This window comes from Mobula hypostoma, chromosome 20, assembly GCF_963921235.1.
Source record: "Mobula hypostoma chromosome 20, sMobHyp1.1, whole genome shotgun sequence".
In the NCBI taxonomy this organism is placed as follows: Eukaryota; Metazoa; Chordata; class Chondrichthyes; order Myliobatiformes; family Myliobatidae; genus Mobula; species Mobula hypostoma.
The window spans coordinates 61,312,781-61,329,980 of NC_086116.1; the positions used below are offsets into that span (position 1 = coordinate 61,312,781).

The 17,200-nt window shown below is 44.9% G+C and overlaps 1 protein-coding gene across 6 annotated transcripts in view; it reads left to right on the top strand.

The window, feature by feature from the left end:
- Positions 1–17,200, top strand: part of plxna4 (plexin A4) — an 804,472-nt gene that overhangs the window by 667,119 nt on the left and 120,153 nt on the right. For all 6 annotated transcript variants that reach the window (XM_063073049.1, XM_063073048.1, XM_063073050.1 and 3 more), the window contains 2 exons: positions 11,790–12,029; positions 15,169–15,315. In XM_063073049.1, coding sequence (XP_062929119.1) covers positions 11,790–12,029; positions 15,169–15,315 — 387 coding nt within the window. The remainder of the gene's footprint in view (positions 1–11,789; positions 12,030–15,168; positions 15,316–17,200) is intronic.

The window sequence follows — 17,200 nt, forward strand, 5'->3', positions numbered from 1 at the left end:
AATTATAGAAAAGAGTGTGGAAATACTCATCCCACAACCACCCTCCCATATTCTGATCAATAATTACCAATTAATGAGATAAGAAATGACTTCTGATAAGGAATCATCAGATTTTTGGAATATAAGGGAAACCAGGGAAGTGGGATTGTAATAAAAGATTAGCCGTCATCAAACAGGCAAAGAAAAACAGGAAACTTTCTGTCCCTCCAGCCAACATCTCCCCACTAGCCCAAGCTGAGGTCAGTAGGTGGTGGGAGGGAGGCTGTTAAAATGGAGCAGGGGACTTTGCCACTCACTGCACTGACTGGGGATGGAGAGTGGGGGAGAGAATGGGATTGGTGAGGGTCCCCATTCCCTCCTACCGGTGGATGACCCCATGCTAAGAGAAGGTGCTCATGGGAGATGTAGAAATGAGCTGAGCTGTGGCCAAATAACCAAACAATCGGAATCAGAATCAGGTTTAATATCACCAGTATATGTTGTGAAATTTGTTGTCTTTGTGGCAGCAGTCATTGCAGTACATAATAATAGAGAAACATTATGAATTACATTGTGTGTTTACATATATATACTGTAATAGTTAAGTAAGTAGTGCAGAAATAAGAAGTAAGTGAGCTAGTGTTCATGGGTTCAATGTCCATTCAGACATCAGGTGGCAGAGGGGAAGAAGCTGTTCCTGAATTGTTGAGTGTGTGTTTTCATGTTTCTGTACCTCCTACCTGATGGTAACAGTTAGCAAAAGCCAATACCCTGTTAACAAGCCTCCTGGAGGGATCATGCCTGTTGGGTAGTGTTCAAAATAAATTTCAAAGTTCAAAGTAAACTTATTATCAAAGTACATATATACAGGTCACCATATAGAACCCTGAGGTTCATTTTCTTGCAGGCATTTACAGGAGAAAAAGAAATACAATAGAACTGTATATAAACAGGTAAAGACCGACAAAAAACAATGTGCAAACAAAGGCGAACTGTGTAAATAAAAATAATACTAAAAGAATATGAGAGGTGAACAATGAGTCTCTGGGTTGTAGAATCAGTTCAGAGTTGTAGTGAGTGCAGTTATCCATGCTGGCTCAGGAACCTGATGGTGGTGTGGGACCGATGGCTTCTGCACCTCTTGCTCAATGGTAGTTGTGAGAACAGGGCATGGCCTGGGGGTAAGGGTCTTTGATAATGGTTGCTGCTTTTTCTGGCAGTGCTCCATGTACGTAAATGTATTCAGTGGTAGAGAGGAGTTTGCCTGTGATGGACTGGGCACTAGTGTTTCTATATGAGGCCATGACACAACCAGTTAGGATATTCTCCAATATGCATCCATAGTAATTTGTCAAAGTTTTTTGGTGACACAAACTTCTAAGCAAGTCAAGCCTTCTTTGTGATGGCACTTGCGCGCTAGCCCCAGGAGATCCTCTGATTTGATAATGGCAAGGAATTTAAAGTTACTAACCCTCTCCCGTTATGAGGTGTGGCTAATGGACCTCTGACTTCTTCCTCCTGTAGTCAATAATCAGTTTAGGTACTCTGACAACTCCACGCTTGTTGGCAGGGTGAAGAAAGGATGGGTCTGTGGGGTCACTGGACGGCTCTTTCAAACACCTAGCACTGGGGTAATGGGCCGAATATCTGCTATTGATTCCACAATATTCCATAAAAACAGCTGGGCCCGGAATTCCTAGGAGACTTTTAAGAGCATGCTCTGCCGAGAGAGCTTATTGTTTGCAGCTGATGCATTAAAGGTATTGAGTGGCTGACGATGGCCATCCATGCAATTTCGCAAATTGGTTGTAAATAGCCTGTAAGATTACAGAGCAATTTAAAATTTGGTGGAATTGAAAGGCACAGCGCCTGTCTCTGATGACTCTCTTCAGCAAAGCACTCCACAGCTGCAGGGAGACAGAGGGTGAGCCCTGTTATTGCCCTGGGATCAGAGCCATGTATGGATCAATTATTATCAAGCATGGAACATTTTATCTGAGAACAGGTTAGACATATTATAAAGAAAAAGAAAAAAGTGTAATTGACTGCTATCTTTATTTATAGAAACTGTTTTTGTAAATTATTCTAGCTTAAAAAGAAATACAATCCAAATTGGTTAGCACGATCTTTATATTATATTGTATTTCTGGAGAGTTCTAATGCAACATTTTGCAACTGTCCACAAATGTGAACAAGCTAGTCGGCCGTAAGGTCCCTAAAGCTTGCTGTAAGCTGGTTCACCTCATCCTTCCCTAAATAGATGGCTAAATATTTGAGCAACACACATCAAAGTTGCTGGTGAACGCAGCAGGCCAGGCAGCATCTCTAGGAAGAGGTACAGTCGACGTTTCAGGCCGAGACCCTTCGTCAGGACTAACTGAAAGAAGAGCTAGTAAGAGATTTGAAAGTGGGAGGGGGAGGGGGAGATCCAAAATGATAGGAGAAGACAGGAGGGGGAGGGATAGAGCCAAGAGCTGGACAGGTGATTGGCAAAAGGGATACGAGAGGATCATGGGACAGGAGGCCCAGGGAGAAGGAAAAGGGGGAGGGGGGGAAATACCCAGAGGATGGGCAAGGGGTATAGTCAGAGGGACAGAGGGAGATCAAGGAGAGAGAGAGAAAGAATGTGTGTATATAAATAAATAACGGATGGGGTACGAGGGGGAGGTGGGGCATTAGCAGAAGTTAGAGAAGTCAATGTTCAGGCTAAATATTTGAGCGGTGTTACCACTAGTGATGCCCCTGCTCTTTCATGAGCCTGAGGTCAGAGATGATCATTTACTACATTAAAGTTCAAAGTACATTTACTGTCGAAGTGTGTACACCATATACAATCTTCAGATTCATCTTCTTGCGGGCAGCCACAAAACAAAGAAACACAACAAAATCCACAAAACAACACACACAACAACAAAGACCGACAAGCATCCATTGTGCAAAAGAGGAGAAATCGTGCAGAGAGTTAAAAAGAGAGTAGACAAGTAACACACAGAGCATGAGCTGCAGGGTCCCTGAAAGCGTTTCCACGAGCTGCCAGGTCAGCGCAATGTTAAGGCGAGTGAAGCTGGTCTTGGCTGCAGGGCATCATCTGCTGCTGAATCTCATGGTGGCCTGAGACCCAAGACTCCTGCACCTCCTGCCTGATGGTAACAGTGAAAGAGAGGGAGTTGGGTCAAACGCAGACAGCTGAACACCAGTTGGTTTTCTGCTGGTCCACAACACTTTAATCTGGCTCAATGCTATAATCGGCGTGGATTAATGGAACTGAGTACAGGTTCATGTTCTGCTCTTGGGCCTCAGCGCAGTCTCCGGCCCCAGCGATGGCCACCCCGGCTGTACCTGCATTCTCACGAGTCAAGCTTGCTGTATCTTTCAATCTCTCGTTCATTTAGTTGGTTCAAAAATACATTTCTTAAAGGGAAAGCAAGAGAGGCCCGCTCCATCACTCTGTCCTCCCCTTCACTCCACAGCACCTTAACCTCATCGCACAAACTTGGGGCATTGTCCGTATCTCCATTGTCGCAGGCTGCTCGCGTCAGCTGGCCTCAGGCCTCGTGTCTCAGGGAGTAAATAGAGAGAAAGGGTTGCATTTATATCACTCCTCCTGCTCAGGATATCCTTTACAAAGTACTTTAGAACTAAAGTACTCTTTAAGTGTAACCATTTTTTGTGTTGGAAAATTCCTGCTAAGGATGCTCAGTGATGCCAAATTTGTATTGTGACTTTTGGTCCACTGGGAGGTAGTTTCAGATTGTCAGCTGTGGCTTTTAACCAGTGTAGGCATCAAGGCCGGTACATAAGGTCCTTGCTTAATTGCCCTGGAGCTGAGTGGTTTATACTTTATACTTTATTGTCACCAAACAATTGATACTAGAACGTACAATCATCACAGTGACATTTGATTCTGCGCTAAAGTAAAGGTTTGCAAATCTATTGTAAAGGACAGTTAAGAGGAGGTCACTGTGTGATTTTAAAAAAAAGGACTATAGGCTTCAAATCCTAGCAATGCATGTGAGTTTTTAAAATTCAGTTAACAAAAGCAAATCTACAATCTATGAAGTAAAAGGGAGAAAGAGTTGGGTCATTGTCCAAAACTCAGATGGCTCACTCACGACTTTAAAGGACAGGAGCCTGGTATGCTTGTCCGGTGTGACTCTGCTGCCTACCACATCTGAGACGTTTGAGTTGTAACTGTTCCGTCTCTACGAAGGGTCGCATGGGTGGAGAGCAACGCATCAGATCCTGTTTATTATCACAGGCATATGTCACAGAGTCATAGAGCACTGCAGCACAGAAACAGGCCCTTTGGCCCATCTGGTCTGTGCCAAGTTATTATTCCATTGACCTGCATTTGGACCATAGCCCTCGAAACCCCCTGTGTCCACGTTCCTATCCAAACTTCTCTTAAATGTTGAAATGGAAGCTGCATCCAGAACTCCTGCTGGCAGATTATTCCACACTTTCACTGGCAACCTGTTCCAGGTGTGAATTTAAAAAGCTCATATGTCGTGGTGGGATAAACTTCTACAGGTGCAGAGTGGAGGGTATCCTAACTGGTTGCATCACAGCCTGGTAAGGGAACACCAAAGCCCAGGAATAAGAAAAAAAACAGAAATTACTGGATACAATCCAGTCCAAAAGCCCCCCTCACCTTTGAGTACATTTACAGGGAGCGTTGCCAGAAAAAAACAGTATCCATCAGCAAAGACCACTCCCCCCCACCCTCACCCCTGCCAGTCATCTAGGCCATGCCCTCATCTTGTTACTACCATTGGGCAGAAAGCGCAGAAGCCTCAGGTCCCACACCACCGTGTTCTGGAACAGTTATTACCCTACAACTACTGAACTACCATGGACTCCAAGCCCCCAAGCCATCAGACTCCTCAATACCCAGAGTCTAGACTGTCCTCTACATCATTTATTATTATATTGAAGTTGTCCTCTACAGTGCCTATTGTGTTATTTATTATTTATTTATTAATTATTTATTGTACTGCCCTGCACTGTTTTGTGCACTTTAAGTAGTCCTGTATAGGTCTGTAGTCTAGTGTAGTTTTTATGTTGTTTTACATAGTCTAGCCTTGAGTGGTCTTATATAGTCTAGTGTAGTTTTGTGTGTTTCATGTATAACCATGGTCCTGGAGGAACATTGGTTCATTTTTACTATGTACTGTACCAGCAGCTTTTGGTCGAAATGACAATAAAAAGCGACTTGACTTGACTTGACTTGATAACTTCACTCACCTCAGCTCTGAACTGATTCCATAACCTACAGACTCATTTTCAAGGACTCTTTTCAATTCAGCCATCTCAGTATTATTTTTATTTGCAGATTGCCTTCTTTTGCATACTGGTATTTGTCAGTCTTTGTTCTTGGATAGTTTTTCATAAAATTCTATGGTATATATTTTTCTTCCTGTAAATGCCCACAAAAAAATCTCTAGTAACATATACTGTATGTACTTTGAAGTTTAAAGTAAATTTATTATCAAAGTATGTGTGTGTCACCATATACAACCCTGAGATTAATTTTCTTGTGGGCATACTCAATAAATCCACAGAATAACAACCATAACAGAATCAATAACAGACTGTACCAACTTGGGCATTCAATCAGTGTGCAAAATACAACAAGCTGTGCAAATGCAAAAAGAAATAATAATAATAATAATAATAAATAAATATTGAGAACATGAGATGAGAAGTCCTTGAAAGTGAGTCGCAAACACGAGGAAATCTGCAACATGTGCTACACATGCCCTCATACCTCCTCCCTTACCACAATTCAGGGCCCCAGACAGTCCTTCCAGGTGAGGCGACACTTCACCTGTGAGTCGGCTGGGGTTATATACTGCGTCCGGTGCTCCCGATGTGGCCTTTTATATATTGGTGAGACCCGACGCAGACTGGGAGGCCACTTTGCTGAACATCTACGCTCTGTCCGCCAGAGAAAGCAGGATCTCCCAGTGGCCACACATTTTAATTCCACATCCCATTCTCATTCTAACATGTCTAACCACGGCCTCCTCTACTGTAAAGATAAAGCCACACTCAGGTTGGAAGAACAACACCTTATATTCCATCTGGGTAGCCTCCAACCTGATGGCATGAACATTGACTTCTCAAATTTCTGTTAATGCCCCACCTCCCCCTCGTACCCCATCCATTATCTAATTATATACACACATTCCTTTTCTTTTTCTCTCTCTCCTTTTTCTCCCTCTGTCCCTCTCACTATACGCCTTGCCCATCCTGGGGCCCTCACCCTTTTCTTTCTCCCCGGACCTCCTGTCCCATGATCCTCTCATATCCCTTTTGCCAATCAACTGTCCAGCTCTTGGCTCCATCCCTCCCCCTCCTGTCTTCTCCTATCATTTTGGATCTCCGCCTCCCCCTCCCACTTTCAAATCTCTTATTAGCTCTTCCTTCAGTTAGTCCTGACGAAGGGTCTCGGCCTGAAACGTCGACTGTACCTCTTCCTAGAGATGCTGTCTGGCCTGCTGCGCTCACCAACAACTTTGATGTGTGTTGAAAGTGAGTCTGTAGGTTGTGGAACCATTTCAGTGGTGGGGCAAGTGAAGTTATCCCCTCTGGTTCAAGAGCCTGATGGTTGAAGATTAACAACTGTCCCTGAACCTGGTGGTGTGAGTCCTGAGGCTTCTGTGCCTTTCCCTGATGGCAACAGTGAGAAGGGAGCAGGACCTGGGTAGTGGGGGACCTTGATGATGGATGTTTGCCAACATACAAACTCCTTACAGGCAGTGGTGGGAATTGACCCATGTTGCTGGTGTTGTAATAGCGTTACAATACTGTGCCCAACAACCTGCTATGTCTTTCCAACACTTTCTGTTTTCACTTCAGATTTCCAGCAACTGCAGTATTTTGCTTTCACCCTTTAGTAAGTGGAGGGGGTGAGGGGGTAGTGATTTTGTTCTGTTCAAATCACTGCTATCAATTTTCGAATAAGCATGCTGCCAAGGCCTAGCCAGCTGCTTCTATTAAGTAGATTTCATTAGTTCTGTGTTTGAGCTGATGGATGTGGTTTGATATCAGGCCTGGCATCCAGTATCTTTGCAGAATCTCTCCCAGACATTTATGGATTGGTCTGAGTTCATTTACAGTTGCTCTGCCCTAGGCGTGATCGTGTCGCTGTATATTCCGTGCGTTACATCTGCTGCCGTGTTAACCCATTTCACCTGCCTTCCTTAAGCTCTGCTGGGACACCCAGTGTTTATTTCAAGTATAATTGTGTAATAAGTATAATCGTTGGTCCACTAGCTGCAACATAACTTCAGGCAAATAGCACCAGCACCTCCTGCCTGCATTTGCAATGAAACCAATTTCTTGCTCATTTGTCCAGTGTTGTAACTCACTTCTATTCCATCATTATCAATATTTCCTGGAATCTATTTATAATCGAGGCTCCCATTTGCAGCCAGGAGAGCTGCCAGTTTCCTAATTGACTCATTGTAGATGTGATCTTCTGTTACTGTGAAATTACCACCTCTTTACGGTGGAGATTGGTGCATTAATTCCCCTTTGCTCGGTCCATTTAGGTCAGAGAAAAGCATCCAGCTACTCAATGGAGACCAGTCACAGATAGTTACCACAGGGAAACAGGCTCTTTGGCCCATCAAGGCTGCACTAGACATCGAGCCCCCATTTTTACACCACTGATACCTTTGCCCATTTTATTCCCCCCACCCACAGATCTCATTCGTTACTTCCAAACTCGACCTGTCACCAACACACCAGGGGCAATTTATCACAAACACGAGGAAATCTGCAGATACTCGAAATCCAAGGCAAAAATACACAAAATACTGGCAGGTCAGGCATCATCTGTGGAAATGAATCAACAGTCAACGTCAGCGTTCAACAGTAACTAGTCGTGATGGAAGTTCTTGGCCCAAAATGTCAACTTTTTATTTACTTCCATAGATGCTGCCTGAGCTCCAGGGAAAGCTTATGGTGGCCAATTAACATCTGAACCTGCATAGTTTTGAGACGTGGGATGACACCACAGCGCGCAAAGACCATGCAAAATCCATGTGAACAGCACCCCATTCTCCTGCCTTCTTCCTGTAACCTTTGGTGCCCTGCCTAATCAAGACCATCAGACATAGGAGCAGAATTAAGCCATCTGGCCCATTGAGTCTGCTCCGCCATTCAATCATGACTGATCCTTTTTTTCTGCTCCTCAGCCTCACTCGCCAGCCTTTGATGCTGTGGCCAGTCAAGAACCTATCAATCTCTGCCTTAATCACCCAATGACCTGGTCTCAACAGCTACCTTTCTACCTGCATGTTAAACTGTCCCATGACTGTCATTACATTGCCCTTTAGACACGCCTTTTCTACTTCCCATTATAATCTGTAGTCCATATCCCAGCTACTGTTGGAAGCCCTGTATATAACTGCCATCAGGGTCCTTTTACACTTGCAGTTTCTTAACTCATCCCACAAGGATTCAACATCTTCTGATCCGATGTCACATCTTTCTAATGATTTGGTGCCATTCTTTACCAGCAGAGCCACACCACCCCCTCTTCCTACCTTCCTATCCTCCGATACAAGGGATATTCAGCTCCCAGCTACAACCATCCTATAGCCACGATCCACAACATCATACCCAACAATCTGTAACAGTGCCACAAGATCATCCACCTTATTTCTTATACTCCATGCATTGAGATATAACACTGTGAGTACTGTATTTGCTACCCTTTTTGATTCTTCATCCATACTGTACTGATACTCACCCTGCTGGCTACAATTTTGGCCTATCATCTGCCTGTCCTTCCTGACAGTCTGACTGCATACTATCTTTGCTTTTTTGCTATCCATCCTATCCTGAGTCCCTTCACTCTGGTTCACCACCACCACCCCCCACCCCGGGCCAAATTAGTTTAAACCCTCCCCAACAGCTCTAACAAGCCTGCCAGCGAGAATATTGGACCTGCTCGGGTTCAGGTGCAACCGGTCACTTTTGAACAGGTCATACCTCCCCCAGATGAGATCCCAGTGATCCAAGAACTTGAAACCCTGCTCCCTGCACCAGCTTATCAACCACGCATTTATCTGCCAAATCTTTCTCTTTCTACCCTCACTGGTGCTTGGCATGGGTAGCCATCCAGAAATTATTATCTTGGAGGTCCTGCTTCTCAGCTTTCTGCCTTCTAAATTCTCTGTTCAGGACAGGACCCATTCTCAGTGCCAGTAACCTGGTTTCCGTGGAGTCCCTGGGAGGTCATCCCCCACAACAGCATCCAAACGGTATTGAGGGGAGTGGTCACAGAGGTGCTCGGCACTAACTGCCTATTCACCTTCCTACTCCTTCTCCTGACCGCCACACAGTTACCTGCCTCCTGCAACTTTGGGGAGACTACTTCCCTGTAACTCTGATCGATTATCTCCTCACTCTCCCGTACAATCCGAAGGTCATCCACCTGCTGCTCCAAGTCCTTAACACAGTTCTCAAGGAGCTGCCGCTTGATGCACTTCAGGCAGATGTAGTTTCCTGCGAGACCCTGGGTCTCCCAGGACTCCCACATTCAGCACGAAGAACACACAGCAGCCTATGAAACTACATTAAGTACCCCTGACACAGTAAGAGAAAAGGGAAATCTAACAGAATTTTAACTGGACAACTTACTCAGACCCAACGCCTCTTCCGAGCTGAAGCCTCCTTTGAGCCAAAGCCTGACATTCCCATTCTCACCACTGGCCCACTCCCATCAATGGCCGCTCCACTTATCCGTTCTGTACATTTATTTCCTCCTCTCTGCGCTGCTCTCTCTCTGCTGATTGGGCCACCGGAATGACACCAAATGCCTTCAAAGATCTCCTTTTAAACGAGTACCGCTGACCTGCGAGTAACCTCCTCACTGTGCGCTGCTCCCGCCGCTGATTGGGTCACCAGAATCAAGAGCCTATCAACCTTGCTCTAAGTATACCCAGTGACACGGCCTCCGCAGCCATCTGTGGCAATGAATTCCACAGATACACCATGCTCTGGCTCAAGAAGTTCATCCTCATCTCTGCTCTAAGGAGACATCCTTCTATTCTGAGGCTGTGCCCTCGGGTCCTAGACAATCGCACTATGGGAAGCATTCTCTCCACACCATCTCTCTAAGCTTTTCAATATTTGGTAGGTTTTAATGAGTTTCAGGAGAAGAATCTGTGGAATTCATTGCCTCAGGCTGCTGTAGAAGCCAAGTCATTTGGTATATTTACAGCAGAGGTCGATAGGTTCTTGAATAGTCAGGGTGTGTACATGTAAGGTTACTGGGAGAAGGCAGGAGATTGGAGTTGAGAGGAGTAATAAATCAGCTAAGATAGAATGGCAGAGCAGATATGATGGGCCAAATGGCTCATCAGGCCAGGGAGCATCTATGGAAAAGAGTACACAGTCGACGTTCTGAGCCGAGACCCTTCATCAGGACTGGAAAGGAAGGGGAGAAGTTAAGAGTAAGAAGGTTTGGGGAGGGGAGGAAGAAGTACAAGGTGGCAGGTGTTAGGTGAAACCGGGAGAGAGGGAGGGGGGTGAAGTAAAGAGCTGGGAAGTGGATTGGTGAAAGGTGGTAACGGGTCTGGCAAAGCTCGTGGTCAAAGAGTCGGAAGGCAGCAGAGATTACGGGGGGAAGAGTGAGAGAGGGTTTCACTGAGCTCCCATCAATTGAAAGATTTAAACTTCTTCAGGGTAGGCATCTCTCAAAGAGAATTCGTAGTATCACAAACATCAGAAAGTCTGAAGATGCTGTAAATCCAAAGCAATACACACAAAATGCTGGAGGAATTCAGCAGGCCAGGCCGCATCTATGGAAAAGAGTAAACAGTCGATGTTTCGGGCCGAGACCCTGAACATGAGCAGGAGTCATCTTGTCAGAATCCTGCCCAATATTAATCCCTCAACTGACATCACAAAAACAGATTGTCTATTGTGTTTACATTGCCATCCTGTGGACTCTGTGTTTTCAACACCACAGCACTAATCATACCTGGAAATGTCTGCAGTGGCTCTAAAACGGCTGGGATTGTCTTAAAGGGACAAGAAAGACATGATATACATGCACCTCTTTTTTTTAGGATTATTAAAATATATAATAAAGTTGTGATAATTATTTTAATTCGGTGGTAGAGATGAACATTGGTTCACGTAACCAGGCACTGGTCCTCCCTGACCTGAATGTACAGCAGGGGATAACTTTTGTGTGTCAATCTTGCTTGGCAGCTGAAGCTTCAATCATTGCTGCCCATTCAAATTATGAGAATGAGCGGATGCTAGAATTGATCAGTATCAAGGGGCAGAGCATAGCGGTTGGAATAATGCTTTAGAGTGCCAGCTGTAAGATCGGGGTTCAATCCCCACCGCTGTCTGTGAGGAATTTGTACATTCTCTCTGATCGTGTGGGTTTCCTCCTGGTGCCCACAGTTTCCCCCAACAGTCCAGAGGTGTACAGGTTAGAGTTCGCGAGTTGTCGGCGTACCATGTTGGCGCTGAAGTGTGGTGACACTTGCGGGCTACCCAACACAACCCTCACTGATTTGACTTGATACAAACAACACATTTCACTGAATGTTTCAATGTACATGTGATAGATAAAGCTAATATTTAATGTTTAATCTGTAGACCAAAGGATCAGAGTTCAGAATACCAGACACGCTCCCAGTAGAGGTTCAGCCATTTGAAGAAGTTTTCAGAACAGGATCAAAGGAAACTCTCTGAAACCCTGGACGCTGTGATCTTAATGTGACTCAAGAAAGGCAAAGAGAAAAGAAATAAGATGTTTTTTTAATTCTTTTTGCCAGGACTGTGAGGTGTACAATGCATCAACTATGGTGTGCCAGGCCCCACCACTGCCTATCAGTCAGAGCCAGCAGACAGACAACGTCGAGCGTCCTGATGAGTTTGGATTTATCCTGGACAATGTGCAAACATTACTGATCTACAACAACACAAACCTTATCTACTACCCGAACCCTGTGTTTGAACCTCTGAGCACCACGGGTGTTTTGGAACTAAAGCCTGGGTCTCCCATCATACTGAAGGTAAGGAATCCTAGTTACTGGCCTGAGGTTTCACCAGGTGGATGGAACATTCAAAGTTCAAAGTCAATTTTATTATCAGAGTACATATATGTCACCAAATACAACCCCAAGATTCTTTTTCCTGCAGGCACACTCAGCAAATCTATAGAATAGTAACTGTAAACAGGATCAATGAGAGGTCGAGTAGAGGATAGAAGAGAATAGCCTGTGCAATTGCAAATATAAATAAATAGAGTAGCAATAAATAACGAGAGCAAGAAATAAGAAGATAAAGAGTCCTTAAAGTGATATCATTGGTTGTCGGAACATCTTAATAGATAGTTGTAGTTATCCCCTTTTGTTCAAGAGCCTGATACTTGAGGGCGGTAACTAATCTTGGACCTGGTGGTGCAAGTCCTGAGGCTCTTGTACCTTCTACCTGTTGGCAACAGAGTGAAGAGAGCATAGCCTGGGTGGTGAGGATCTCTGATGATGGATGCTGCTTTCCTGCGACAGTGTTTCATGTAGATGTGCTCAGTGGTTGGGAGGGCTTTACCCGTGAGGTACTGGACTGAATCCATTATCTTTTGTAGGATTTTATGTTCAAAGGCATAGGTGTTTCCATCGAGGCCATGATGCAGTCAGTCAGTACAAGGAGTGTGATCTACTTCCTCACAGTGTTGCAGCCCAGGCTCTTTGCTTTCTACCTCCTATAGGGCTCTCTTGTCCAGATGATGGTGAGACTGTGTTTTAAAGGCTTCACAATAAGAATCAGAAGCAAGTTCATTTTCTCTGATGCATGGTACATCATGAAATGTGTTGTTTGCAGCAGCAGTACAGTGCAATGCATAACAATTTACAGTAAGAATTATAAGTAGTACAAAAAGAAAGCAAAAAGTGAATTAGTGTTCACGGCTTCATTCTCCATTCCAAAAACTGATGGCAAAGGGGAGGAAGCTGTTTGTGAAATGTTGAGTGTGTGTACCTTCTATCTGATGGTAGTAATGAGAAGAGGGTATGTCCTGGATGACGAGGGTCCTTAATGATGAACGGCAGCTTGATGGTGAGGAGGTCAGTGCCCATGATGGGGATGGCTGAGTTTACAAGCCACTGCAGCTTTTTCCGATCCTGTGCATTGCAGGAGGAGGGAAGAGCTGAGGAAGGGAGCTGGAAATGACTGAAGGAGGTAACCAGGAAAGAAAAAGTTGAAGTTGACACATGGAATAGATCTAGCCCGGCCCCTTCTGGCCCAGGACCTGTGATTCTACACTGGACAGGTGATCCTCCAGAGCAGTAGCTTCTGTGCTGGCAAGTCTGCTGTGAGAGCCTGGAACAAGCACAGCAGTCTCGTTGGATTGTGTCTGAAGAGCCACCAGCATGGAAAACTTGTTTTATTTTATTTGAGCTGATTCAGTTAATTTAAATGTTTTTCATCATTGTGTGTCGTTCACAACCCAAAGTCAAGAACATTGAATTCTCCATCTCAGGTAAACTGCTCCACCTCTGTTCCCCTGCACTCTCTCTTCGATCTCTCCAATTTTCCCAAAACATATCCCAGATCCTCATCACCCTGTTTATTCCCCTCGCCTACCCACTCCATCTGTCCCTCATCCATACACTTCTCCCACTGGGTCCCCCTCCCCTACTGTTCCCACCTGCCCACGCCACCTCCCTTATTTAGTTTCACACTTCCTCTCAGATTCCATCTCCCGATGTCTTTTGTTGCCTCCACCTGTCACCTCCCAGCATCTCTGATGTCCTCTCCTCCACCTGCCTGTCTCACCTGTCTCCACCTGTCTCCTGTCAGCTTCTTCCCCCCTCCTTTTAATGTCGACTATCTCTAACTTTCCAGGCTAGGTGAAGGGTCTCATCCAAATACTGTCCATTTTCCTCCACAGATGCTACCTGACCCATTGAGATCCTCCAGCAGGTTAATTTTTCACTCTAGGTTCTAGTATCTGAAATCACTGATGTCTCCATCCTTATCTTCCTGCATCCTATGGCTAGCCCTCTTCCCCTCCCCTCCCACCACACCTCATTCACAGTCAACCATTGTATGTATTGATGATGTAGTTATGTCCACATAGAACAGGAGCAAGCCTGTCGGCCCACGATGTTGGACCAATTCAATTAAATTGGTCATCCACTGACCAACTAAACAATCTCTTCTGCCCACATAATGCCCATATCCTTCCATTTTTCTCACATTCATGTGTCTACCTAAATGTCTTCTACAAGTCCGTAATGTATCTGCCTCCATCATGACCCCAGGCACCCACCACTCTCTGCGTAAAATAACTTGGCCCTCACATCTTTGGAATGACCCCCTCTCATCTTAAATGCATGCCCTCTGGTATTAGACATTTTGTATGACGAATGTCTCTAACTGTCCCTGCACAACATCCACGAAATGATCTTTCCTGCACTCCTTGACTTGTTGATAATTATTGAGTCTGTTCACATGTTCCCATTTATTTAAGTTTGATTATTGATGTTTGCATAAGCGATCGTTCTGCTAATTGCTGATTGTTCACGGCTGTTTGCACTACTGTCGTATAATCTGTTATGGAGTTGTCCTGTGTTTTATGCTTGGCTCCAAACCACAATCAATTCTGGTATTTTTTTTATTGACATACAGTGTGGAACAGGCCCTTCTGGTGCTTCAAGCCAGGCTACCCAGCAACCCCCTGATTTGAACCCTAGCCTAATGACAGGACAGTTTACAATGACCAATTAACCTACCAACCGGTAGTCTTTGGACTGTGGGAGGAAGGTGCAGCAACCAGACAAAGCCCACACGGTCACGGGAGCCTGTACAAACTCCTTATAGGTAGCGCCAGGAAATGAACCCAGATAGCTGGTACTGTAGAGCCTTGTGCTACCCGTTACACCACCGTGCTGTCCCAATTCGGATTCTAATTCTGATCTGTCTCCTCCATTGAGACAGGGTCTGTAATTTCTTCAAAGTGTTGGGAGCAAGACTCACACTGGAAGGAGCACCATAACCAAAGTGTGGCTAGCAACCTGAGGGCAGAGGATGAACTGCCCCCCTTCCCCCAGGGCATTCATTTCAACAAGGGCAGTAGAAAGAATGGGACACATCCCTGACCCCTGTTGATACTCGAGTCCAACTCTCTCTGCTTGTTTCCTTAAACCCCAGGGCCGAAACCTCATCCCTTCGGTGGCTGCTGGTAACATGAAGCTGAACTATACTGTGCTGATAGGAGAGAAACCATGTACTGTGACGGTGTCGGACACTCAGATCCTCTGTGAGTCTCCAAATCTCACTGGGCGGCACAGGGTACTGGTGAGTATTGTTTCACTCTCTTAGGCTGGTGGTCCGTTGTGTTTCTGGTGGTCCAAATTCTTGGATGAAGTGATTAAAAAAATAAAGGGACAGTGCAGGATAAAAGACTAAAGATCTAAAAACAACTCATGAATGTTGGAGCTAGGGGTTAAATAAACGAATTTCGCTTCTATTTCTTATATTTCTGTGCTAGAAATTATTTATTTAAGTATTTGTTTGCTATTGAGATACAGTGTAGAACAGGCTCCTATGGCCATTCAAGCTGTGTTGCCCAACAATCCCCTGATTTAATCCAAGCCTAATCACAGGACAATTTGCAATGACCAGTTAACTGGTACATCTTTAGACTGTGGGTGGAAACTGGAGCACCCAGAGGAAACCCATGTATTTCATGGGGAAGACATACAGACTCCTTACAAGTGACGTCAGAATTGAACTCCGAACTGTAATAACAGTTACGCTACCTTGGTGCCCAAGGTGTTTAATATTAATTGATTTATTGTTGTCGCATAGACTGAAATACAGTGAAAACTTTTGTTTTGCATGACTTTGAGACATGACTACATTCCGAAGTGTAAGTATATTATGGTAGTACAAGGACAAAGCAATAACAGAATGTGGAATATAGTGGTACAGTTACAGTGCAGAGGCCACAGTGAGGTAGATTGAAAGATCAAGAGTTCATCTCTATTGTACAAGAGTCTTATAACAGCGGGACAGCAGCTCTACTTGATCCAGCTGGTATGTATGTGTTTTCAAGCAATTGTATCTTGTGTCCAATGAAAGGAGAGAGAATGATTGATGTGGATTTGGGGGGGGGGCGGGTCTTTGACCATGTTGACTGCTTTTCTGAGGCAACGTGAAATGTAGGCAGTGTCAACGTAAGGGAGGCTGGGTTTTGTGATAGACCGGGCTGCATCCACAATTCTCTTCAATTCCTTGCAGTCTTGGGCAGAAAACAGCTGCCAAACCAGGCTGTGATGCATTTATTTATTTCGTGGTTCATCGCGGTAACAGGTCCTTCTGGCCCAGTGAGCCCGTGCTGCCCAATTACACCCATGTGACCAATTCACCCACCTGACCGTACGTCTTTGGAACGTGGGAGGAAACTAGGGTACCCGGAGGAAACCTGCAAAATGACAGGGAGAATGTATGAACTCCTGACAGTCAGTGGCAGGAATTGAACCTCAGTCACTGATTGTTGGCATTGTAAAGCATGATGCTAACCACTATGCCACCATACTGTTTGCCTTTCTGTGGTGCATTTATAAAAATGGGTAAGGGTCATTGGGGACATGTCGAATTTACGTAGCTTTCTGAGGAAGTAAAGGTACTGGTGAACTCTTGCCCTTAGCGTCCATGTGGTTGGACTGGGACAGGCTGTTGCTGATGTTTACACCTAGCAATTTGAGGTACTCAACTATATCCATCTCAGCACCATTGATACAAGGATGTGAAACCTTTAGACAATGCAATATGACTGAAGCAAGATCACGAGCAGGGCAGTGTTGGAACATTCAACTATATCAGGGCAGCAGAGGGGAACATTACTGGGGTCTCTTGATGGAACTTTATTGGGGACTCCTGGTGGTTTCTTTTGGAAAATGGACAAATAGACGTTGGGCAGACACAGGATTTTACTGAGTTATCTCGTTCCCCCAGAGTGGGATAGCCTGCTCATTCAGTTGGTCTCATGATGAAGAATGGATCTTTGGGTGATGTGGCAAGTGAAGTCTTTAGCTGTCTCTGTGGAGTTTGCACATTCTCCCCGTGAAGAATTCCTTGCATGTTCTCCTTGGAGGCTTTCCTCCAAGTGTGCCAGTTTCCTCGCACATCCAAAACAGATGAGAATGAGATTTATTATCACCAACTTGTACTTTGTGAA